The 27973-nt window shown below is 39.9% G+C and overlaps 1 protein-coding gene across 1 annotated transcript in view; it reads left to right on the forward strand.

Moving 5' to 3' along the window:
* The window catches only part of LOC148529160 (testis-specific gene 13 protein-like), a 44850-nt gene that overhangs the window by 11412 nt on the left and 5465 nt on the right, over positions 1 to 27973 (forward strand). Inside the window, exons 3-7 of the mRNA XM_088468848.1 lie at positions 6248 to 6339; positions 12137 to 12228; positions 13867 to 14080; positions 15507 to 15615; positions 25864 to 26015. Of these exons, the coding sequence (XP_088324974.1) occupies positions 6248 to 6339; positions 12137 to 12228; positions 13867 to 14080; positions 15507 to 15615; positions 25864 to 26015 (659 nt within the window). The remainder of the gene's footprint in view (positions 1 to 6247; positions 6340 to 12136; positions 12229 to 13866; positions 14081 to 15506; positions 15616 to 25863; positions 26016 to 27973) is intronic.

Genomic DNA, 27973 nt, shown 5'->3' on the forward strand with positions numbered 1-27973 from the left:
GCCATCAGCCCTTCTGGCATCTGACAGATTGTTAGTCCAGCCCTGCACATGACTCAGCATATTTGATGTTTGCCATATATACAGACGTATTTACTCCACGAACAGTGAGAAGCACTGCTAAACAATCTAATGGAACAGAAGGACCAGTGCGGGGAAAACCCGATTTTAAATGTATTACTTGAAGGCATGGTGTTTCAAATGACAGAAAAATAATCCCTAACTAGAAAACAGGACTTGAAGAGGGAATGGGAATAGGGGGCCTATCATGCTAGCCACTCTGCTACATAATGTTCCCCTTAAAAAACATACAGAAAAAAAAAAAAAATACACTTTACTGTGGCCTTAATCTTATAAAATATATTTTTCATACATCAGTATGCTATTTCAAATAAGAATAAAAAAAAAAATAATACACCAAGGGGTCAATAGTAAAGCATGGTTTCCAGAGTTTTATGCAGTTTTCATCTATAGATACATGATAATCACATTCCGGAAAGGCAAGTGATCCATGGGACGCCATCTTCTTTGAGGACAGAGGAACAGAGTGATTTGTCACATATGGATCATACAACATTTAGAATACCACAGGAAACACAAGAGGTTAAAGAAGTGGAATCTACTGTTCAATGTTTAAGAAACCTAGGGATGGAAGGAGTACCAGATTTGGAACCACATATTTTACTACTACAAAAGTAAGTAGGTAGTTCTACATCTCACAATTTGTGCTCTATTAATATATTTAAACCTTCGTTTAGGTTCATATTAATTAAATAATTATCGCATCAGATAACTGGGTGTGCAACAGGGAGCGCTGGTGCATACGGGAAAGGGGAAAGAAAGGACAGAACAAAACACAGATACGTGCTCACAGTGATACCACTTGTCCGCTGGACGATCTCTACTTTGGTGCACCTGGAAGTATACCCCTCCCATCTTAAATGTACCACCCTACTAGAACAAAATTGGATAGTTTACTAAAGACATAGGCCCTAATTAACACTGGCCTAGTGAACACAACTTGACATTGGTTAACTGAAGTGTGGTGTGCCAACTCGAAAGACCTAACAGGTTCTACACAGCAAGATTTGGCATTCAGAAGTACAGTAATGACAATAAAGACAAGTGGTATTACAATAATATGCAATATCTTCCGCCGTACATCCTCACTCAACCTACTTTGAGTTTTGGTTTCTATTTCCCTACGCTCTTCTGACTGCTAGCGTCTTTTACATCTGCGGCGTCTTCTCCGTCTTCTGCTGCATCTTCTCTGACCTCCACGATCTCCAAGAGCTCTTCACTGCACCTTCTCTACCAATGTGCCACCTCGCGTTGGCTAATATAAGTGAGCCAGAGCGGGCGGGGTCATGACAGACATCTTGGATGTGCATTGTGCATTGCTCCAAGCCAAGATTGGCTCGTTCGCGGCTCCTTTTTTTAAAAAGCACTGCTGTGATTGTTGGGGGCTAAATCCCTCCAGATTCAGGCCTACCAGTGTTCTTGCGGGCTGGCAATGGGGAATCATCGCCGCCAATGCCACAACCACCACCAGACTCCGCTACATTGGTATCCACCAGTCTCATGAACCATTATCTAAAGGAACCATTAAAACATGCTGCAATCCATAGGAACAAATTACATGCTGTCTCTTTCCTGGTACAGTTTATAAAATGAAAGCAAACGTCTGATTATTGCGGGTACCTGTATGGCACAGAAACTTGAACAGTTTTTTTTTTTTTTAATGGCGTCAACATTCACTTGTTTCCCCAATTCAAGTGCTTAACATTATAAACTAGAAATGTCGGTCCATTATTCCCTAACTGTTCCGATTCCGTTCTCTGGGTTGAACTGATAATATGGCATATTTAAAGAGGATTCTACACTAAAAAGTAAATTGTATTTCTATGATGAATTCTCAGAATTTAACTCAATTAAATTGTATTGTTTTAGAAACGTATCTGAACGAGAACAGTTGTGCTTAAACAAAATGTTGCAAGTGAACTCATATGCTGAATATTTGGACAATTCACAAAATTTCTGCTACCCTGTGACAACTGACAAGGTGACAGGAACACTGTGAAAATATGTAATTTAATTTCATATTATAGTATAATTTTGTTGTCAATTGATCCAGTCACAAGTAGTTCAGATAGTAATTATGACTTAGAATAAAATCTCCCAGCATAATGCCTGTACAAAGAACATGGTGCTTTAGAAACTATTTTTTCAACTCTGTTGCCAAATTCTACATATTAGACCAGTAAGAACTGTGTTTGCGTTTCATAGCGTGGGCAGCCAATATATGGTATTGGAATTTAGAGTTCAATAGCAGTTTTTTTGTCTGTCTCCCTGCCAAGTATATTAAGAACAACCTATTCAATTGCAATGTACATAGCTTGTGCTGTAGTCATTAATGATCCGCTTAATATGAAATACATTAATCCTGCATTATCTGATCATTCTCTCTTTTGCTTTGATTTGATTAATGAACTTGACCAGTTGAGTAAGCCTCAGCTTACTCAGACTGGCCGGCTTGCAAGCCCAGGACACTGCGTTGATCAATGCAGATCCTGGCCTGGCCACTCCCGGAAAACGGGGCGGACACCCCCCCCCCCGTTTCCGTTAACGCCGACCAACCCCGCCTCCGCACCGCCCCTTAAATGCCTCTGCCTGTCAATCAGGCAGAGGCATTCAAGGGTATATGTGCGACTATGCAGGACCCATTCTGCACACTCGCACACGCAGATTCCCGACGAGTGCACTGCTGAATCAGGCCCAGAGTTTCTCCTAGCACTAAATAGTAAAAGAGATGTCATTCGGTTTTCAATGGTCATTCTATATGTAAATAACACATATATAGTGGCTACATACTTGCTGAACACAGCTTAAACTAACTCATGCTGCACAGAGAACACAAATGTCCCAGCAAAGGGACTCTCATACAAATGTGCAGTAAACAAGGCATGCAGGTACAATTCTATACAGCTCATTTAATAGGAGGACATCTGTTCCCAGAATACCAGGGAGGATGATTGCTTTAGCTGCATTATTTAAATGTTACAGCAATTATTGTATATTTAGAAAAAGGAATGTCCATGAGGTTCAACCACCATGAACCAGGATCAGACGGAACCTCCTGTCTCACAATGTGTGGGACGGTTGTATAATAGTTTGCTAAAATTAAATATTTTGGAGCATTCCCATCAGATGGCATGGAGTGCCAGGGAGATACTTAAAATTTTAGGAAACATTATGTAGCACACTTGGACGTCCTTTATATCTGGTCAAGAAGTTATAGTGGTATTCCACAACCATTACATTTTGGAAACTTGCATCAGTTGTTAGAAAACATAAAATAAACTTCCCACTGTTTTTCATCAAAATCCAAAACTTGTTTCCAGTTTGCCATTCTTTTGTGAAGTAGGGAGATAGGAATATTGAATTTCCACAAGTAGTTTGTACAGTAAATGGAATATATGGCTTAACCACTTGCCTGGCTTTTCTCTTTGTATTTGAATATTTTGTATTTTATTATTTTTATTTTTATTACATTTGCAGGTCTTTTTGATGTCTTATGATGTCACTTGTGATTTCTATTATAGAGTTTTATATCTTTCCAGTGTATTGAAATTCTGTACTAGGTTTTCTGATGATGGCCCTGATACTGTTTCTAAATTTCTGTATTGTTTCTATATTTTTCTGACAATTTTAATAAAAATACAATTTGCACTAAAAAGGACAAATAAACCCATCATTACTCCCCAACTCCCAAAGACCACTGCCAACTTCTCTTCAGTGTCTTCTTTTCCCAGCTTCTCTCCATGTCCCTGATTTTCTTTGTTTTTCTCTGTCTGGGGCTACTGCGCCAATAATTGGCTAGTCACTTCCATCTCCTACATCTCCCTGCCAAATCACTGATGTCTGCAATAAATGTTATGGGGGAAAACACATGACTATCAGCACTTCTATGAGGAGAACATTCTATTTATTTGTATGTGTTTTCATGAGAGTTACCCAGTCATTGTCCAATGGGAGTTTGATATTAAAAATAATTTCAAGAAAGATCAGAATAGATGATTTTCCATGTTTGTTGGTTTAAACGAGTAATTTTTTTCTGTATTCAAAATGTGTGCAAGTGCATGCTGTGGATTTGGCAGAGCTTATACAATGCTATCCACAGATTCCAGTGAAGCCTTTCTTGGTTCTACATAGAAATACAGTAAAAGTTTAATTAAATCTCTCTCAATTGAGAGAAATTCCCAGCATTACTTCAGGGAACCTGAATGTATTGGAGTGTATATACCCACAGTCAACTTTTACTAAATACTAATACATTTATGCAATGAGAGGTCTTGTTACCTTATTTATTGAAACATCCCCGTACATTGCAAAAAAGTTACAGAAGCCATTTTTATTTATAAAAGCTGTTAAAACACAAATGTAGTATTACATGTGGAAATGGTGTTAGGAAGCAGTAACATTCTTGGTTGAAGACCAGAACACACTGGGCCACATCTAGTTGCTAGGCACAAACCCAGCTAAATGATAAACCATGTTTGAGGCAAGGGGTGCAAATTCAATTGTATTTTGCTTGCTGGGGAAAACTGACTTCTTTTGCATGTACAGTAATGTAGCCTACAGATACCTGGCTACTGTATTTTGACACTGTAATTAGGAGTTGAGCTAGGATGCGTTTATGTCCCAACTCTACATCTGTACATTTTATTTTTCGCTCCCCTGCAGTGCAATGTGATTTTGTTATGGTGCAAACATTGACTCCTAAATGAAAACGTGGCCCAATGATGGCTATTAAATAACGAGACTGATGCTATAATGTATGTTTAATTATATTAAGTACATTTTCATTCTGTTCTCCTTCTATGCACTCCCATTCTGCATCCACACACTGCTGCATTCTTATTTCCCATTGGTCAAAGCCATGCTGTAGCTCATTATCTGTCAGCTTTCTCAACAGCTCCATCGTTTTCTTCTTTATTTCAGTAACTGATGCAAAATGTGTTCCCTTGAGTACAGATTTGACTTTAGGGGAAAAAAAGTCATAAGGTGCTAGGTCTGGCGAGTATGGAGGGTGTTCTAGCACCGCAATCGGTTTCTCGGCCAAAAACTGCTTCGCAGAGAGCTGTGTGGGCTGGTGCATTGTTGATGGAGGATAAAACCATTTTGCACAACTCTGGCCCCTTCTGATTTTTTCCCGCAAAGTTGATAATCAACATTACAACAAAAATGTTCTCAGTGTTGCGCTTTCTGGTACCCAGTCTTCCAAAATATCACCCTAATATCAAATAAAACAATTAATATGGCTTTGAATTTGGGTTTGCTGTGACATGCTTTCTTCAATTTTGCTGATCATGGTGTTTTCCAGTTCATGGACTGGCATTTTGTTTTAGGATCGTACTGTAAGTTCCATGTTTCATCACAGGTAATAACTTTATCCAAAAATTGTGAATCCGCTTGAATTTGTTCGAAAGCAAATTTGTACAGTCATTTTTTATTTTCTTCCTGCTCGGCCGTGAGAAGCCCTGAATTCATCTTAGCACAAACTTTTGTCATACTAAGATCTTGATGCAAAACTTGCTTCTTTGTTGATGTTTACCATTTCTGCTATCATTCAGATGCTGAGTAGATGGTCAAGTCGAACAATTTTCTCAATTTCTTCTACATTTATTTGTTTTTGAAGTGCAAAGCCTTCCAGGACATTCATCTTCGGCATCCTCATGACCGTTACTAAATATTTTGTGCCTCTCAAACATACGTGCATGTGACAATTTGCCCCGTAAGCCTCGGTTAACATACAAAAAGATTCAGTGGGCGTTTTGTTCAATTTAAGTAAAAAATGTAAGCTAACACATTGCTCTACATTAGAACTAAGCATTTTTATGATGCACTGGAAGAACACAACTTCTTTGAAAGCTGTGTGACAGCAAACTATCTGTGTGAGAGGGGTGGAGCTTGCAAAACTGTTCTGGGATAGTCAAAGGTCAATGTTCCCCCACTTTTTTTTTATCTCACGCAGTATGGTTTATTTTTTACAATTACAGTCTCGTTATTTAATAGCCACATCTCGTATTAGTCTTTGAGCTCTCAGGTGGCACTAGGAAGGGGCATAGACACAGCCTCTATCACGCCAACTATCCCATGTGTTATCTTTATATTGCACTAAAATATCCTCCTTAAAAAAATGTACACCTTTGGGTCATGTTTTACTTCATATTATTCACATTCCCTATAGGTGCCTTGGCCAAGAACTGGCTGAATATTTCCTCAATCCTTCCTATGACTTGTCGATAAGTCCTGTACACCCTTTATTTCTTGAGAAAGTAGGTAAGTACCTCATATTTCATCACAGAGGGGATGAAATCATCTATATAATAAGTGAGAAAGCGTGTCTGTCTGTCTTTATGCTTGTCCTTTATGAAAGGCCAGAGTTTTGGACCTAGCTCCACTAAATTTGGTAGGGAGGTGTAGTTTGTCCAGGATTAGATTTTTGCCTAGCCTTTAAACTTCATCTGAGCCACACAATCCCTCAAAATGGGGACACTTAAATTACACAGGTTCTCAGGCTGGCTCAATTGGAAATTGGCAGTCTGCCAAAAACCTGTGTGAAAGCTACAAAACTATCCTTTTAGCCTCATAGCTTGAGCAAGTGTCAAACTTTATGACTCATGGAAGTTCAAAGTAAATCCAGAGTTAGTCCTTTTTAAAGTGATAGATATATATATATATATCTCAGTCAAAGAAGCAAACAATGAATGCGCACCACAGTGAATAAAATATAAAAGGTATTTTAATCAAAGTGCATAAAAGACTTACACATAGATAAAATCAGTAATCATGATCACCATCAGCAGAAAGGCTCTCGTGTACAGCCGCAAGAAACAATCACTGCAGCCGCTGTGCTAGCGGCATAACACAAGGTCCCAGCTCCGGATCAGGTACACAGGACTTCACTTCCCATCAGGCATCGCCACAGCGTCATGACGTCACCGGTAACCACGCCCAAACGCGTTTCATCTTTCCGACTTTGTCGGAAAGATTGTTTCTTGCGGCTGTACGCGAGAGCCTTTCTGCTGACGGTGATCATGATTACTGATTTTATCTATGTGTAAGTCTTTTATGCACTTTGATTAAAATACCTTTTATATTTTATTCACTGTGGTGCGCATTCGTTGTTTGCTGCTTTGACCAGAAATTGACCATATACTCCTGAGGAAGAGGATCTATCAAACAACTGCTGCAAACAGTGACAATTATGTGAAGAGGACATACTCCCATGATACCATAGGACTATACCTACTGCGCACGGTGATATACCTTTCTCTTTGTCTATATATATCTCAGTGTTTGCATGCAGGCGCGTAACTAGAACTTTGTGGGACACATAGCAAGATCTAAAAAAAGGTTAAAAAAAACCTCACATTTGCCCCCACACAGAGCCCATTCACTTTCGCTACACAGAGCCCATTCAGGTTATGTCACATAGAAGTACCCCTTATACCAGTGGTTCCCAAACGGTGCGCCGTGGCACCTTGGGGTGCCTCGGGACACTTGCAGGGATGCCTCAAGTTGGTGGCCCAGCACCATATCAAATTATTTATGGTCAATGTAATGTAAATGTGTGGACTAACAGAAGAGCAAACCTGTCCACCACCACATAACTGAACCCAAGGATGACAGGTAAGCAAAATTTACTGAATTTCTCAATAACAAACTTTTGGCTCAGGGGTGCCATGAAAACAATGCTGGTACTCCTTAGGGTGCCGTGATTTAAAAAAGATTGGGAACCACTGTCTTATACACATTATGCCATGCAGTAGTAGTGCCTCTTATACTGTTTATTATGCTGCAGTAATGCCCCATACACATTATAACACACAGTAATGCCCTTTACAGATTATGCCACATAGTAGTGCCCCATATAACATTATTCCACACAATAGTAGTGCCCCTTAGACATTATGACCCCCCCCACCTCAGAAACTCTTATCCCTGTGGCCCACCTGCAGCTTTTCACCTCCCTGTGTGACATCAGCAGCCAACAGATGTGGATTTGGTGCCGGGGCGCCAGCTAGTTACTAAAAATTTAATTTAGAGAACAAGGAGCGCAAATAAATATTTTCATCAATTTAATAAGAATGTGTATTAATACTTCAACAATTAAAAATACTTTACAATGTAAATTAGCACAAACATACAGTCTGCTGCAAACAGTTATCACTTTTCTATTGCTCCTGTAATAGATGCTGTAGTGAAAAAAGAAAGGGTCCCCCTTATAAAGGCCCAATTCAGGGCAGATATTCAGTATAGTTCAAAAGCTGATTGGAGACCAGTGTCACAGACAAGCAAATGCCAAATAAAGGACCTGACAACCTCCTTTTGGGGAGATGCAATATCCAAACTCAAATGCCCATAAGGTATCACAGTGTTTAAGAAGTAAGCTTTAGTGAGGAGCACTTTCAGCTCTCTCATTCCGATCCTACCACTCCTTAGTACATAGTCAGTGTGGGTTAATTTCTCCCCATTGGTTTGATACTGCGAGGCAGACTGACGATGTCCGGCAGATATAGTCTCTAGGAGGGAGTATGCAGGTGGTCACGCTTCTCTGGCTGGTAGCACAAAGGGTATAGTAGACGGCTGTAGCAGTTTCTGTAAGTAATAGCAAATAGGCAGAGTTTCCTTAGATTCTTGACAAGTTTCTCGGCTATTTTTAAGAAGCAGTTTCTTCAGAAGACAAAATGGTATGTGATTGCTGAGATTCTCTAGTGAAATATTTAAGGGTCATTTCACCAATCCAAAAGGTCTCCATAATTAAAGCACCTGTATTGAAAACCTGGTTGCATATAACTGACATCTCTGTCAATCTTTAGGCTTTTAGCCTGATATAATGGGAATACAATTAAACTTAAAACAAATACATTTTACAAATATAAAACATTACACATTTATCTTAAAAAGGCATAATTGAGAGAGAAGAAATAAAAAATGTAGAAATAAATATATTTCTTACAAATACAATTTTATGTATTCTTTGTTAAATACAAGATATTTTACAAGTTTCTAAAGCTAAGCCTCTATGGCTCAGCGGGACAATGCAGTCACACATTGTACAAGACAACCCAGGCTCCAATTGCGGTCCAGGAAAAAATGTTTCCAAATTTTAAATACATTAATTTTGAATTTTATTTTATTAATATTATTTTTCAATAGAGAATACTTTCATTTATAGATCCAAACACATTCAGCAAGCTATTGTAGTCACTCAAATATATCTCAGGCTGCAAGCCAAAATGAAAATACTTTATTAATTTTAACTTATTAATTTTTATACTCTTTGTTAAATACAAGATATTTTACAAGTCTCTAAAGCTAAGCTTCTATGGCTCAGCAGGCTAATACAGTCAAACATTGAATAAGGTAACCCAAGTTCCAATCGCAGTGCAGGAGGAATTTTTTTTTTCCTCCCTCCTTTCTCCCTTGTTTTAAATAAATTTATTTTTATTTTTGTTATTATTTTTCAATAGAGAGTGCTTTTAAATTTATAGATCCAAAACCTTTCAACAGGATATTGCAGTCAATCAAAAATAGCTCAAGCTGTCAGCCCCGTTCAAAATTAATCTAGATCCAAAGTTAGTTAGTTGGTGAACCAGCAGGCATGAACAGACGGCACCAACTCAATATGAATTTGGTGCCAGTTCGCGAGCCAATTGGAGCTTGCAAACTGTCAGCCAATGAGGAGTCAGTCTTCAACCCGGGCAACGCCGGATATCCCAACTAGTAGCAAACAAAACACTTATATTGTAACTTCATAAACAATACATACCTACTGTTACAAAGTTATGGTTTAAGTAAAAAAGTGCACTTTAAAATAAAATTGTTGAAAGTACAAATATTGTTTGATTTCCGCTCCTAAAGTTTTCAAAGTACTGAATATAGGAGGTGATTCAGAGGTGGACGCTATTGGAGTAGCAGCTGCCTCTTTTATCATAGCCATTACAGCATCTTTATTCTAACACCGTGGCCAATGGGCATCCTATGGAAATGCTCACCATCTGTGGCACGTATCCGCCGATGTGCATACAAAGATGCACCATTGGCCACACCATTGGACATTGCACCTGCCATTTGGCAGGTGAAGAATGTCTGACTGAACATGGCCGGCCTGTGTTTAGATGCAGACACTGACACATCTGCGATATGCCCAAGTTTGGTAGCCACATCCCCAATTATCACCCAGAAACGCCCAACAAAATTGCATGAATCTAGTAACCATCGGGACACATGCTCAGCGCTGCTCAGATGCATTTGCAGAGGGAAACTATTAGTCACTTGCGCCCGGAGACTTGACGGCATCCACCGCTGATTCACCCCCAGAGTGTTCTAAGGAGGTGGGGTATAGTATATATACATTTTTTTATTCTATTATATTTTTACAAAGATGTATTTTCAAACTATATTGATCTCAAAACCAAGGGAAAGGGTCTGTCCACCTTACCCTTTACCAGTGGCATAAGTTCATCCCAGGCGCCCGGAGGCAAGTTATAATATGGTGCTTCCCCGTCACAGTCGCTGACACTGTAATGTAGCAATTTGCATGCAGACAGGCTATAGATAGACGAAGGCAGCAGCTAATGGTCTGACATGGAGCTCTCCACTAGTGTATGGTGGCTTCTCAGGTACCGGAAGGGGTGCCATGTATTGGGCGACCGTGACGGTACACTCCGGGTATATAGTTACAGCCCTAAGTGGGGTGAATATGTTGTGGACAATGGAGGAGGTGCCCCTTCAGAGCTGGAGCCCGGTGGCAGACGCCTCCATTGTCTCCCATAGTTCTGCCCCTGCCCTTCACTATATATTATGTGCCATTCTTCCGTTGTATTTGAAGGGCTTTAGATTTGTATTAATAATCAATACATTAATATCAATTGATATTGCTAAAACAAAAATATATAGTGAATGCAGTTACCAAATTAGAGATAAAGCATGAATAACCAATATGAAATACTGTGGAGTATGCCAATGCCATCTCAATAAATGTTATAAAAGTAAATGTGAGTTTCCATTCATTACTACTGTATGTATTTGTGATTAATCAATGATATGTCCTGTTAAAAAACTACCATTTTAAATCGGTAATGCCACATTAGCCTGTGGAATACTACACATCTATACTTAAAACCGAAGAGCCCAGTCTAGGTGCGTACACACGGTACAATATCTATGAACGATAATGATATCGTTCCACAATAAATCGTTCATAGCGTTAATGTTTATGCAGCGAACGACCAATGATGCGCGTTCCCGCATGGACGATAACTTTATCGTTGGTAGTCCGTACATGCAGGCCAACTTGGATGATTTCATCACGATTTGCATGTTCAGAGATGTGGCAGGATGACTTCACTAAAAGATATCTATCGTGGATATCTCTTTCACTGTGTACACCCAATATTATTTTGTCCTGCACTACAGAAAAGTTCAAGGGAAGATCGTTCAGCGATATCGTTGGTTGTGCAGATTGTACCGTGTGTATGAAGCTTTACTGGGCAATGGGCCTCCTCACTTAGGGAAGGTTCAGTGAGGGAATGTTCATGCAACTGCGAGCTATACAGACCTGGACGTAACCAAAAATACACCTGTTAGGAGGCCTGTCTTTTGCATCCAGCATAGTGCAGCTGCAAGTACACAATGATGACAATTAATAGTATACCAGGCCCACAATTAGCATATGGATGAATATACACATTTATTTTGTCCATCCAATCCAAGCTTTTTTGGTGGAATGTATACTCCATTTATTTTCAACCTTTTATCAGGTCCTACTGTGCTCGGAAGTGACAATATTACCCTTTATATATAATCTAAAGCATTAAGCAAGCAATGTACATTTAGCATTTATTATCTAAAATGTGTTGGCTACAAAAAAATTCTATTATTGTCCAGTCTACAATGGGCCAACAAATACACACACGCTAAAGCAAAAAAATGTACTATATGTAATCTCATATAAAGTACAGTAGTTCCAATCATACATTTTGCGAGCCAGGCATTGATTTGGTCTTTTTCTGAATTCATTGTAATAAATGCAAAAACTTTCCATGTGCAAATGCTGTCATTTCTACAGGACAAAGCGCTAAGGATTACTGGAGGCTCCTCAGACAGAACTCTGAAGCACGGCTGATGAAACACTTTACTAATGTACCAGGAACACTGATGGTAAAGGATCTTTTTGTATCATTTTAGCTAAATGTATTTAATCTAAATTCTCTTTTTCATGTTTATCTCAAGTACTTGAAAAAAATTGTCAGCGCATGTAGCCCCGTGAGCAGCCAAATTAGAAGAGATCCACCCAGGCCACCATATCACTTCATCATTTGAAACCTAATAGCGAATGCGTATTTCACAACTAAAACAAATGGTTAAAAACATGGGTTTAAGCAGGAGTGCAGCTAGAACTTTGAGGGCCTCATAGCAAAATGTTGATGGGGCCCATCAAAGCTTCTGTTGCCTCAATTGAAGTGGCCTGAGCCTAATCCTCAGAACCACTTATACCAGGGCTTAGACCTAGAACCTGCCTACTGTGAGCCACACCTGGGCCTAATGCCTCAATCACTTTAAATTAGTGGGGGCTCTTGTCTAGCACCTGCCTATTCAGGACCATTAAAGTGGCTTTGGCCTAAAGCCACTTTATACATAGGCAGACTCCATGTAAGAGTCTGCATTAACTGTGAGAACATAAGAGTGAGCTGGGCCTAATGCCCAGAGTCACTTACACTTGTGGCATGGACTTTATACACACCTAACACAGGCCTAGTGCACAACACCTTTTGGTCTAGGGAGGGGTAAATGATTACCAGTGGCCAAGGCCGCCTACCGATATCAGAGGAATAGTCTGGAGTGGGGAGCTTAATTTTTTTTTAAATTCTCTCCATTGAAGCACTGTCCGGTCCTCAGTTTCTGTTTTCTGCCGCTGGCCCATTCAACATCACTCAGTCTTCTGGCCACCTCCATTACTGTTGGAGCACTTCATTCGACATCTTCTCTCTTTTACCTCCGCTAACGACTTGAAGCCCCTGTTCGGCAGTGTCTAAATAAGAGAGTGCAAGTGGACAGAGCTATGACATGGCGAGCAGTTATTTGCTGCTGGTCCACAAGCCATTATTGGCTTGCAGATGGCACCAAATACAAATGCCCACCACTGCCTCTTTCATTTCTATTGGCTGTCAGCCCAAAACTTAAAACAGCTGCCACATCTGCCTCTTCCTGAGTTCTGGGAGCCAGACCCCTGTCCCAGCACCAGCCGCCGTCCACTGCAGCTGTGTTCCTTTCAGTGGTGTGACTAGGGGCAGGGGGTGGTGGGCCCCGGAGGTGGTACGAGCCCCATAACCACACCCCCAATAGTTATGGCACTGGGTGTAAGTGTATGTGACATACACCTATCAGCCATAACATTAAAACCACTGACAACTGAAGTGAATAACATTGATTATCTTGTTACAATGGCACCTGTCAAGGAGTGAGATATATTAAGTAGCAGTAAACACTTAAAGTTAATGTGATGGAATCAGGAAAAATGGGTAAGCATAAGGATCTTAGCAACTTTAATATGGGCAAATTGTGACTATAAAAGCAAGTTCATATTGTCTTAAATGAAGGGATAAAATATTGAAGATGTGCTGGAAATATTTGAATGTTGCCTTACTCTTAACATGCCAGTCAGAACTACCCAATTCTCCTGGCAGCAACATACATGTATATTTTCTGCCCTTTCTGTTACGACTATATTCTTTGAATTACAGTATATGTAAAAGTCAACATTTATAGGCAGCTCATACATATATTTCTTTTACTTAGAGCTCCAGCTTCATCCAGATGGCACCTTCAAAAATTCTGTATCGGATCCAACATTTTCGAAAAACACTGGCGCTGATGTGCAGAACATCAGAGATGAATCAGGACAAAGCCATTCTTATCATGACTAATAATCAACTTCCTGACCTCAACGGATGGCAAGAGGAGAACTCCCCTATGCAGTACCTGGCCGAAGACATCTTTCAGACCAAAGAAAGTATTATCTGTGGACTTTTAGGGCCTGATTCAGAGCCGGACGCAATTAGCGCTCGCTCGTCCAGAAAATAGGGGTGGCTATTCAAATGAACCATTCGCTGTTTGCGGTCTGTTCACGCCTCCATGTCTGAACGAGCGAACAAAACTTGCGGTCGTTTTTTGGGAAACTACGCCCACTGGCCGCTCGCATCCTACGTCATGTCCGCTATTTATTAGATTAATCGAGTACATCGACCAGGGTATGAACTGCTCGCTATTCTTGTGGTCGGTTTTTGCTACCACAATTTTGCGAGCAGTTCTGGCTATAAAATAACCCAGTGACGTGGTCAATGACGCTGCTGTATTAATTATGCACACCCATAAAACGCCTGTTTTGACCTTTAAGCACGCCTGCGTTCTGATCTCCACTCCCCGTTTTCAAGCACCTTCCCCTGTTACCACCCACATACGCCTCATTCTGTCACTCAAATTATCAGGCATTCGCTATTTTGCGAGCACATGAATTTCGACCGCACTGACTGGTTCGCGCATGCGTATAACGATCCGTACGCATGCGCAGTTGGCCAAACATCGCTCGGAGCGAACGAGCTGCCGCTTACGAGTGGCTCTGAATCAGGCCCTTAGTCCATGACAGAATAAGGACAACACAGTGTTTGGCTAGGTGGAATACATTGTAATTGCAGTTCCCTTGAGTCAACTATGAATGGTGAATCAGATGCTTGTACAATAAGCAGAACTAAATCTAATGCACACAGTCAAATTTTCTTAACGATATGAACAATAACTATTGTAAAAATCATTCATATCGTTGACATGTTGGGCATGCATCGACCAACGATGTGCGTTCCCTCTTGTCAGATAACAATATCAGACATCAACTGTGTTTGCAGTAAGATTTGGACGATTTCATTCATTTAAAATGTCAGAAATCGTTCATCGTTGATAAAATCGTTCTTAGTTATCGTTCAACGATAACGATGATCTAGCAAACCTGATCGTGTGTATGCACCATAAGATAGTCACCAGTGGATTTAACAGACACATACAACTGGCATGGACAGGAAGCATCTAGTTGTGTATATGGAAAATAGTAAATCTGTTACATATGTAACATATTTAGTATTGGGTTTCCCAAAGAAAATAGCAAATTAAAAACTTGAAGCAACAGCATTAAAAATGTATTTACCATATCCTACTAATAAGCAATTTTGCATGATTGTCATATGATAATCGTAATTAAAAAAGTGATCACAGTGCTAACTCAATCACGGGCATGGTGGTGCAGGCATAGTACGCACCATCGGACGATCTGCATACGCCGTTGCAATTGCGATTCGTAATGACTCAGACCCATAGTTAGGTCTCCATTTGTATCTCTCTTCTACATTTTATAACAATGTGCACTGTGTATCTTCAGGAATCGGGAGATCCTAGAAAACCCTTTCAGTTACCGCCTCTGAAGTCCACAAATAACTGTGTTATGGATGAAAGCGTAGGTAATCTCCGAACAGTGGCAGATGGAAAGAAGAACTACAGGTTGGAAATGATTACAGTTTTTGAGCCTTTAGTCAGTGACAGAAAAAAAATGGTAAATAGACTAATTAGACGCATGGTTGGGAAAGCAGGTGATTGGGAAAGCACCTTGGGAGTTAAAGGCAGTTTGTTTTTGTAGATGTATCTTGTGTATTTTCACACTATGCATTCTCCAAAGCCAAGTACAGTATATGCAACTATGGGGCCTATTCAGAGATGAGTGCAGTACACGCATTAACTGCATCTTTAGAATAATATAAAAATATGCTAATGCTGCAAGAGGCATCTTATGCAAATGGACACCTCGTGCCCGCTTCTGTGATCTGTTACTGCGTACAAAGACACAGCATTGTATCATCTGCAAAAATATCGTCCATCTGAGTAACCCTCAGTTTATTCAGTATGGCCAGTGTTTTTTTACTTTGCTGGGGCTAGTGAAGCTGCTTTGGAAGATGCAGTCACTGGCCTCGGAATGCCATGAAAATGCTTCTGCTCCCCCATTTTCAAAAATGCTGGCCATCACAAGTACAAAAATATGGGAGGGTTTTGAGGCTTGAGAGTCTCAATGGGGGGATGAGGCTGGAGAGACACAGGGGGGGGGGGGGTCCCAAGATTTCTGTTGCCAGCCCTGAATACTCCACGTGTACTCTAGTAATAGACGCTCTCAGGATACTTTAATGAAAGCTGCTGCTAATGAACCTACAGAAGATAGAACACAAATTTTACATTCAGACACATTTGCACCCTAAATGTAAGCAGGAAAATCCATGAAAACACATTTCAGTTGGACGCACCTCAGGATACACCTAGATGTACATCACAAAAGCATATACAGTACTGTACATCAGATTTATGTTAGGAGTAGCAAACGAGTAAACCCACAATAGCAATTACAGTGCTGCAGCTGCAACAGGATGCAGTCAGGAAGCAGACGGTCGAAATGACGACCGCCGGCTTCCCGGCTGTCTAATCCCGGCAAGGTACTATTTGACAGAAATCCCGACGCCTGTCATTCGACCTACGCCGCTAGCCCGACGCACCGAACAAAGGTAAGCCGAGCGCGGACAGCCGTGGGGAGTTAGGGTTAGGCACCCCCCCGGGAGAGTTAGGTTTAGGCTAGGGGATGGGGGGGTTAGGGTTAGGCACCCCTAAAGGAGGGTTAGGATTAGGGTAGGGAGTAAGGTTAGCGATACCCACACACCCGAACTTGAGGGTATTGAGTCCAGCCAAGGTATGCCTCGGTTCCCCCAGCCAAATCTGGGTCTCAAATCGAGCCAAAACATCATAATCCTGGAAATTTTGGGTTGCATCTAAATCAACTTTCTAGTTCCTATTCCATGTCTTCCCCAAAGCAGTTCCAACATTGCGGGTGGCCTCAAAGCACTGCATGGATCAGTATGATCTGTGCAGGCTTAATTAGGTTTGAAAAAGCAATAATGTACGATTTTAGCGGTTTATCAATTTTTAAAGAAATCCAGATCCAAACCAAAAACACAGCGATGATTTACGGGCATATTTATCAATATTAATTTTACTAAAATAATGTAAAAATAATAAACAATCTTTTCAAGCTATTTATAGTATCACTTAAATGTATTAAATGTCTTTTGGAGCAGTTTTCATTAAAAAAAAAAAAACCCAACTACTCCAAGCCCTTAAATTCACATTCTTTTAGTAAACAGATTACATCTGTAATGGGAGATGCAATCTGTTTCAGATTTACTAGCAAGCGCTGCCCCTGCATGCGATATTTGATACATCCTTGTGACGTATTCAGATATCGCATTGCGTATTTGTCGGATATCACATCCCACCCACATCTAAGATGCGGATTGTGATAAATATGCTCCTTGGAACCAAAACATTTTAATCTACGCACATTTCTACTAAGAAGCAGGTTTACATTTATTTTAAAAAAAATAAATTTCCTCCTATTGCATAAACTGAGAGGCAGATGGAAGGAGTAGTGGTCATTAACAACAGAGTAATAATGTGAGGCTTCTGTCAAACAAATGCAGGAACCTTGTGATGTCATGCACAATAGAAATAGCTCACAATTCTAGTTTAAAAAAAAAACAAAAAAAAACCAGCAGGTCCAGAGCTACCATAAGTGTGGCATACAGCCTCATGTACTTACGGGGACAAGATAATTGAATTGATCCCACTTAGTCTATGAAAGTATTTTATCAGGGAGAAATTTGTTAAATAATTTCTGGAATTAATAAAATGTGCCTGAACACTTGTCATTTAATAAAAAATAAAGTGTGTGTGTATGTGTGTGTGCATGTGTTAGGGAACATAGGCCCTCATTCAGAGCCGTACGCTCTGAGCAGAGCGCACGCTCTGAAAGAGGGCCGGGCTCCATTTTCATGGAGCGTCCTCCTGGACGCTCGTATAGCTGTGGGTCACCACCCACAGGCTATACGAGCGTGCTTTGTGATGGCCGCGATGGTCGAGACCATCGCGACCATCGAAATTGCGAGCCGGAGCCTGCGGTTGAGGTTTTCAACCGCAAGCTCCGGAGTGATTTTGGCTCTATCAGAGCCAAAATCACTCCCACTGACATCACTAGTGATGTCAGTGGGCCGGCTTCTGACGGGAGGCGTTCCCGTGGGAATGCCCCCGTCAGGGAGGCACGCCCCCGGCACGCCCACCAAAGGGGGCGTGCTGTCAATCAACATTGACAGCACGCCCCCTTTGATCGGACACAACGAGCGAAGGACTTTCCTTCGCTCGTCGCGTCTGGCGCATGCGCACGACGGAGCTCCCTCCGTCGTGCGCATGCTCAGTGCATAACATCGACCCACTTGCGAGCGGACAGCCGCTCGCGAGTGGGTCTGAATCAGGCCCATAGACTGTAAGCTCCACTGGGGCAGGGACTGATGTGAATGGCCAAATATTCTCTGTACAGTGCTGCAGAATATGTGTGCGCTATATAAATAACTGGTAATAATAATAACTTGTATGATTTTATAACTTTAGGTGAGTAGCGGCATACTGTCTGCTATGCGTACTCTTAATTTTTTTGCTCTCCGCCACTCGTAAAAACTTTGCACAGCATTTTCATGTCATATGGAGAGGAGTAACTTCAGCACCCCCAATCATTTAAAAAAAAAAAAAGGTGGCGTCAATGAGCACCAGTACATATACATGTATATATTTACCCATAGGTTAGCATTTTGTAGAAGTGCTCTATTATGTAGCCATTTCTCCGACAAGGATCAGTCATATTTGCCTACTTTAGAAAAAGCATTTCAGGGAGATTGTAAAAGCAACACCTATGAGCATGGTGGTAAAGTGGACGTGTACTTCTGCACCTGAGAGACGGGTCAGAAAATGTACTTACATCCAAATGTAAATGAGCCCCAAAACATTCAGTAAGATCTATTTGTTGATGAAAACACACTGATACTGTTCAGAAAATACATGTACCCATAGGGATCATTGTGTCTTATAACCAATGCAGGGGAATGATACTAATGATCCCATTTGAATGTAAATATCTGTTTATCTTTATATATAACATCTTCATAATGGCTGGGCCGGATTAACAATGGGGCGGGTGGAGCTACAGCTCCAGGCCTCCCATTGAAAATAGGCCCACAGCATACACAGGCTGCAGTGCAGACAGGAAAAATACTTTTTTTCTGTCATCACCAGCCCAGCGCTCCCTCACCCTCCCCCAGCCACTTGTAGTCAAAGCTCTCCTAAGCTTAGCCCATTCAACCCCTTTGGCCACCTCCCCTCCCTTCCCCTCGGCGGGTGGACCGGCCGACCGAAGCCCCGCCCACATCAGAAGCTCCGCCCTGCCACATTCGAAGCTCCGCCCCTTGACCGTCCTGCTGTGCTCTAAAGACGTGACCAGTGTTCACCATCCTGTCGCTTTACTCAGGAATCAGGAGGGAAGGCAGCCCAGCAGGTCCAGATTAACTATATATATATATTTGTCTAAGTATATGTATGTGTGTATATATACATGTATGTGTGTGTGTGTATATTTGTCTAAGTATATGTATGTGTGTATATATACATGTATATATGTGTGTATATTTGTCTAAGTATATGTATGTGTGTATATATACATGTATATATGTGTGTGTATATTTGTCTAAGTATATGTATGTGTGTATATATACATGTATATATGTGTGTATATTTGTCTAAGTATATGTATGGGTGTATATTTTCATGTATATGTGTGTGTGTGTGTGTATATTTGTCTAAGTATATGTATGTGTGTATATATACATGTATATATGTGTGTATATTTGTCTAAGTATATGTATGTGTGTATATATACATGTATATATGTGTGTATATTTGTCTAAGTATATGTATGTGTGTATATATACATGTATATGTGTGTATATTTGTCTAACTATATGTATGTGTGTATATATACATGTATATATGTGTGTATATTTGTCTAAGTATATGTATGGGTGTATATATACATGTATATGTGTGAGTGTGTGTGTGTGTGTGTGTGTATTTGTCTAACTATATGTATGTGTGTATATATACATGTATATATGTGTGTATATTTGTCTAAGAATATGTATGTGTGTATATATACATGTATATATGTATGTGTGTATATATACATGTATATATGTGTGTATATTTGTCTAAGTATATGTATGTGTGTATATATACATGTATATGTGTGAGTATATTTGTCTAAGTATATGTATGTGTGTATATATACATGTATATATGTGTGTGTGTATATATACAATCGTTACAAAGAGCCTTTTACGTTTACTTCAAAAGTAAATGTAAAAGGTTCTTTGTAACCTGATTGTAGTATCTCTTATTGGGGGAGTGCTGCTGCCACCGCTATTGCTTTGTGTATGTATATATATATATGGAATACATATATCACAGTACTCCGCTGCTGAACTGCAAATCTTGCATCCGGTGCCCTCCTATTTACCCCCCAGGCAAGGATGATAAAATCAATATAACTGTGGCAGGCGGCACTCAGGACGCCTAGTAATAATGACGCAAACGCCGCAATGGCTAGAAATCGACGTTTCAATGCTCACAGCATTTTCTAGCCATTGCGGCGTTTGCGTCATTATTACTAGGCGTCCTGAGTGCCGCCTGCCACAGTTATATATATATACACAGGAAATGTCCGGCACTCAAAAGATGAAAAATAGCCTGCCCCGGTGCCTTTCCCATGGATAGATATATGAGAGAGAAAATATGGATGGCACTCGGAGTCTCCACAGCAGAAATAATGCACCAACACAGTCTAATATAAAGACAACGTTTCAGGGGAATTAGCCCTTTTATCAAGACATAACAACATATAGAATACAAACAGATATAAATATACCTGAGTGATACACCTGACGTGCACAAAATGATCCACGCAGTCCCGACTGAGACCCGAGGATGTCATTGGCGTGTAACGCGCCTGTGGTCTGGATCTCTCTGGGGGCGTGGTCTAGTGACATGAGCATAACCATGGTGATGAGGACGCTGTCTGACAATGTGAGCCTGTAACATAACAAATGTCAGCGAGATAATGTATAAGGCGCTGCCCCCAGAGAGATCCCGAAACTGCTGGCGTGTCGCACACCAATGACATCATTGGGTCTCAGCTGACTCTGCGTGGATCATTTTGTGCATGTCGGGTGTATCACTCAGGTATATTTATATCTGTTGTTTGCATTCTATATGTTGTTATGTCTTGATAAAAGGGCTAATTCCCGTGAAATGTTGGCTTTATTTTAGACTGCGTTGGTGCATTATTTCTGCTGTGGAGACTCCGAGTGCCATCCATATTTTCACGCTTATATATATATATATATATTCCGAGGGTGGTGTTTTAAGGGAAGGACAGAGACTGGCGGATTTCCACGTTGAAGGTAGGCGCCAGCAACACCTTCCATGGTACTAAACATACCCACAGCACAGGGCACACCTCTATGTAAACATCACCTACACAACACTGGTCACGACCCTACATCACCAGTCACACTGCTACTGTACTTGTCACACCCCCAACAGCGACACACAATAGGCCCTTCATGAATTTCAGCTCCAGGCCCATGTGGACATTAATCTGGCACTGCATAATGGGTTTAAGGTACAATCAGTTAGATTGCTAGCCTTTTCAGGGAGTCTCCCTGACAATCAGGGAGAGTTGACAAATATGGGATCAGTGTCATATATAAGATATCAGAATAACCAAGAAGCAACCGTAGCCTCAGGAATAAGATCTTCATAAAACACACACATATTAGATTATATATATATATATATATATATAAAATGATCACAATGGTCCGGCACTCACATAGTATAAATAACTTCGCCCGGTGCCCCCACAAAGAAGATAGTAACTGCAATACCACGGGTGCGGCACTCAGGGCTGAATATCAGAATAGAAACTACAACACTAAGTTGCGTACAACATTTCAATCAGTTTATGATTTTCATCAGGTAATAAAAGACAATACAAAAAGTACCTTACCTTATACCTTTACAAACAGCAAATTAAAACACCCAGTGACTCATGCTCCAGCCCGGCTTGGGTATGCGCGCACATTAATGACGTCAACCACAGCACAGTGAAGTTTCTGTCAGTGAGACCAAAAAAGAAGCCATCACCATGGAGACAACAAAATGCATAACAATGTAGCAGATAACGGGGCACATATAATAAATAGAGCAATTTCTGCAGAGTAGCTAATATTCATAAAACAGAACAACAGCACTTAAATACATATTTAGCAATAACAAATATAGTAATATTAACAGTTAAGGCAAGCTACTGGTAGCATTTCATTCAGACCCTTTGGTGCTATAACGTCCAGAAAATGAATCCAGAATGATTCGCGTTTTGGTAACATCAAATTCCTATCACCTCCTCTTGAAGGTTGGGTCACATGATCAATCATTCTATATTTTAAACAAGAACGATTATGACCAGCCTCTAAAAAGTGATGAGCCACAGGCTGATCGCTGGAGCCTTTTGCAAGTGCACTTCTAATAGAAGACCTATGTACACCCATTCGCTCTTTGAATTTTCTAGCAGTTTTGCCTATATAGATAAGACCACATGGGCATAGAATCTGATAGAAACATAGGTTGATTCACAGGTAAGATGATGTTTAATCAATAATTTTTTAATTTATTTTTTTATCCCGGATTGTGCATGATAAAACGTATCTCCGGTAAGCATAAATCTGCAAGTAACACAGAGGTACCTAAAACAACCAAGCTTTCTAGGAAGCACACTCCTCTCAGGATTTCTGCCCATACCGGTTATATCAGTCTTAACTAATACATTTCACAGATTGTTGCCCCTAGAGTAGCAGGTACGTAATCTATGGTCCTTCAACCCTAAATCTTTGTCCGTCTGTACAAGGTGCCATAGTTTTTTACTAATACCATTAATCACAGGTGAAAGCATATTATACTGTGTGACCCAAGTAAACATCTCCTGCTGCTCGGTATGTATCTTTCTAGACAGCAAATCATTCTGTTCAAATTGTAACACTTTACTTTTAAGCTGCAACAGATACTTCAATGCATAACCTCTATCGACAAAACATACTATGAGCTCATCAATCTGTTGTTCAGCCTTCTGTCTATTATTGTTAATCCTCCTCAATCTGACCATCTGCGAATAAGGGATACCAAGTTTTAAACCTTTAGAGTGGAAACTGCTGGCATGTACAAACGTATTGCGATCAGTATTTTTCCAAAATACTGTTGTCTCAAATAGAGTATTCTTTAGACTAATCCTCACATCCAAGAAATCAACTGTCTCAAATTGTATGTTAAAGGTAAATTTCACAGGGCAGTCAGAAACATTGTGATTATCAAAAATAATTTTTAGGTCATCACAAGGGCCAACCCATATTAAGAAAAGGTCATCTATAAATCTTTTATAAAACAAAATCCTAGAAGCAATACTGTCGTCATCAAAGAATAATTGTTGTTCAATATCGAACATGTAAATGTTAGCATATGTTGGGGCTACAGATGAGCCCATCGCACAACCTTTAGTTTGCAAATAATGGGCGCCGTCAAATATAAAGAAATTACAAGACAGAACAAGTTTTAATGAATGCAGTATATCATCAATGGAAGCTGGATCCATAGTAGTTTTATTAATGAGAAGTCTCTTCACAGACGCTACTCCATCCTGATGTGGAATAACGGTGTAAAGGTTAGTGATGTCAGCCGTAACTAGCCAAACCTCCGTAGTTGATGTGATATTAATCATCTTTAATAGTTGTAACAGCATAGTTGTGTCCAATAAAAAATTTGGATGATCATGAAACAGAGGTTGGAGTATAGAGTCAAGTAAGATGGTGTTGGTTGGAATAATGATTTAAGAGCTGACACAATTGGTCTACCACGAGGAGGGTTAAGGCCTTTATGTACCTTCGGGAGGGTATATATAAAACAGGTTTAAGTGGAGATGCTGGGATAAGTAATTGCACGATCTGGTCATCTATAAGATGTGCATCCTTAGCCAAAATTAAAGTTTCTTTAAGTTCCCGAGTAAAAGTATCTGTCAGGTCACACTTAAGTTTACTGTAAACCCCAGGTTCATTCAACTGCCTCATAATCTCTGATCTATAAGCCTCAATATCTTGAAGAACTATCGCCACACCTTTGTCCGCAGGGCGAATAATAAGCTGATCATTATTGCTAAGAGTTTTCAATGCATCTCTCTCATCGTTCTGGATTCATTTTCTGGACGTTATAGCACCGAAGGGTCTGAATGAAATGCTACCAGTAGCTTGCCTTAACTGTTGATATTACTGTATTTATGTTATTGCTAAATATGCATTTAAGTGCTGTTGTTCTGTTTTATGAATATTAGCTACTCTGCAGAAATTCCTCTATTTATTATATGTGCCCCGTTATCCGCTACATTGTTATGCATTTTGTTGTCTCCATGGTGATGGCTTCTTTTTTGGTCTCACTGACAGAAACTACACTGTGCTGTGGTTGACGTAATTAATGTGCGCGCTGACCCGAGCCGGGCTGGAGCACGAGTCACTGGGTGTTTCATTTGCTGTTTGTAATGGAGCGTACACACGGTCAGATTTGTCAGACTTGTCAGATTTGTCAGATGAACGATTGAACGATTAAACGATCTGAACGATTTGAACGATTTTACCAAAGTTTTGAACGATTTGAACGATTTGAACGATTGAACGATTTTTGACTGCAATAAAATGAATGGAATCGTCCAAGTCTGACTGCAAACCCATCAGATGTCAGATATCGTTATCTGACAAACGGGAACGCGCATCGTTGATCGTCCATCGTTCAGGCATGTCAGATATGAACGATTTTCCTTCAGATATGAACGACTGAACGATTTTTAAATCGTTATCGTTCATATCTGAAGGAAAAATCTGATCGTGTGTATGCACCATAAAGGTATAAGGTAAGGTACTTTTTGTATTGTCTTTTATTACCTGATGAAAATCATAAACTGAGTGAAACGTTGTACGCAACTTACAGTGTTGTAGTTTCTATTCTGATATTCAGCCCTGAGTGCCGCACCCGTGGTATTGCAGTGTGTGTGTGTATATATACATATATATACACATACATATATATATATATATATATGTCAGAAAAATGCATTGATAAAAGTCGTTCACACATTGCAAGGTTAATGTATTTCTCTTCTATCGTTCATACAGTCAAGGATATATAGAGAACATTCATGCAAAGTCTTAAGATAGGAGAGGTCTCAAACTTTATACATACAGTTGTGCAAAAAAGAAATAAGAGCTGTGCAGTGAATCAAAAAGTCCCTTTGTGAGAGCAAGAGGCTCATTAAAGATAAACTATAGGAGTGGGCCAAGATTTTCATTTTTAATCTATGGCAATTAAGTTTTATATCTTCTGAAAAGGTAAGGGTCAAAGCAGACTTTATTGAGGTTTTTGGAATCCAAACTACCCTAGACTTCAATATGTAAAAAAAAAATGGGAGAGAAAAAAAAGAATTGACTTCAAATTTCCACATTTGTGGACACGGCTACAGGAGAAAAAGCACACACTAATGTATCTCAGCTAATTATTTTTCTTTAACACGTTTAAGAATATTAACTTCTTACAATGGATGGGATAAAATAAAAAAACAAGAGGAATGCTATGCTCACCATTACAATCCTTTAAATGAATTAGTGTAACAAAGTTTACTATCTGCCCTTTATATCCCTTTAATTTGACAGCACTAAGATAACATATTCACTTTTCTAGGTTTCTAACTGAAGAAACATTTAACAGATTTAAAGGGGAATTTTCCAAACGCTGTAGTGACAGAAGCGAGAAAAACCAAAGACTAGACTGGAAATACACCTGCAATCCAACAACATGTAACCACTTACCTAGCGTAAATGCAAGTAAAGATGGTAAGACTTGCCTAATTTATTACTATAATACAGATTGCAATACTGCCTGTGTTACCTATGAAATAGCCAAGCACTGGTCCAACACCTTGTTTTATTTTAACCTAATATATCAGGGAATAAACAGGTTATAGAAATAACAAAATTAGAAGCCAGATGAAATCCTCGGTAAAGATTGCAACCAATATCTAGCTAAAAGAAATTCCACCCTCTGTTGAGCTTTTATTTTTCCAAATTTGCATATATCATGAAACTGAAGACATTAGAAATCGACACAATTGGCCATATAAAAAATTAGCAGTACATCCAGTTACAAGATGCAATCGGGGTTATGGCCGCACATCACGAGACTGTTCCTCGCCACGCTGGGAGTGACCCCCAGTCTCTCCCACATGCACGTGGCATTCTTTCACCACTGCTATCTTAAGCAGAGCAGCAGTAAGTGAGTGCGCCATCTTCCCCATCCCTTACCTCCTGTAGGACACAGCAAGTGGCTGAAAAGCGGGACTATCCGGCCAAACTTTTTTTTGTGGTTGGATTTTACTCATAAATGAGAGTGTCACCAAAGTAGAGAAATTCCTTTACATAAGCGATTTAATATATTCTTGTTTTTTTTAAACCGCCTTTAAGTTTATCCATCTCTTATGTTTAGTTTTGCTCTTTTAAGTGATACTTGGGATAGCTTATGTTGGCTACCTTCTTTACACTAAGGATACTATGTTCATATTGTGCTTATCACAACATGGTTTGTCCAGGTGCAGATTTACACCCTTTAGCTAGATTTGCTCAGAATGCTAAATGAGGCACAATATGTGAACAATTCTTAAATTAATCTACTGCTATTTGTAAATTTGCCCCTAATTGAATTAACCCCTAATGCTTAAAAGCCTTGCATGCACAGTAGCCACAAAGGGGTCCCTTGGTGGAAGTAAATTGATCGCGTAATCAAATTCAATTTCATGCGAGTGATGCCGGAAGCTGTGTCATAGGTAGATTTTTGCACGCAGCTTAAGGAGGTGCAAACAGAAATCAGCCTTCTGTAATGTCCTTATGTACACTACAAGTGTTCTAACCCTGAAAATAACTACAAGGGGTACAGTTTGTTCCAGTTTTAATCAAGGTAAATTGCGTGCTATTGAAAAAAAATGCCACTAGGTGGTGCTATAATAAAGTTTTCTACTATAGCATTAAATTGATATTTCTTATCTGTTGTAATTGAAATATCATATGTGCTGTGCATGCATGTCATCTGCTAGACATAAACAGCTTTAACATTGTAATTGTGAGAATTTTTATTTGTCTACGTCATGCTGATAATCGCAATGTATGCAGTACACACATACAAGGTGTGTGGGACCTTCTGGGTCACTCCATAGAAACCCACGTTAAAGTGACATAGCAAGTATATGCATGCCTAGCAACAGCCAAAGGAATTTATGTGAAATTTATTTTATTTGCTGAGAAAATAGTATGACAGGTCATGCTTTAAAACACTGTATACTGAAATTGCTAATTGTTTACTAGGTGACTTTGTGATGTGAGTTACCATGGAATGACCCTGCTTATATTTTCAGACCATCCCCAGAGAAAGTTGGCTTCTAGAAAAGCAAGGGGATACTTTTTCCTTGTTTCATTTCATTTAATCCATATGAGCCTGGTAGTGTGGAAAGTTAGGCAAAGTATGCCTCATATGGTCCTCGATATAGGCAAACTCCAAAAGTAAAACTGGATGTTTCTCAGTACTTTCATACAATACACAGGGCATCCTAGTAGCCATCATATAATGCAGAGATCATCGTGCAATACTCAGGGCATCATAATGCCCACCATACAATATAGAAATTAACCTAATGACCACCATGCAATACACACAGCATTCTACTCAGAGGATCCTAGTGACCTCCATAAAATACAGACAGCATACCAGTGACAATCATACAGTACAAGTGCATCCTGGTGAC

Source organism: Taudactylus pleione, unplaced genomic scaffold, assembly GCF_031769625.1.
Source record: "Taudactylus pleione unplaced genomic scaffold, aTauple2 ptg000086l, whole genome shotgun sequence".
In the NCBI taxonomy this organism is placed as follows: Eukaryota; Metazoa; Chordata; class Amphibia; order Anura; family Myobatrachidae; genus Taudactylus; species Taudactylus pleione.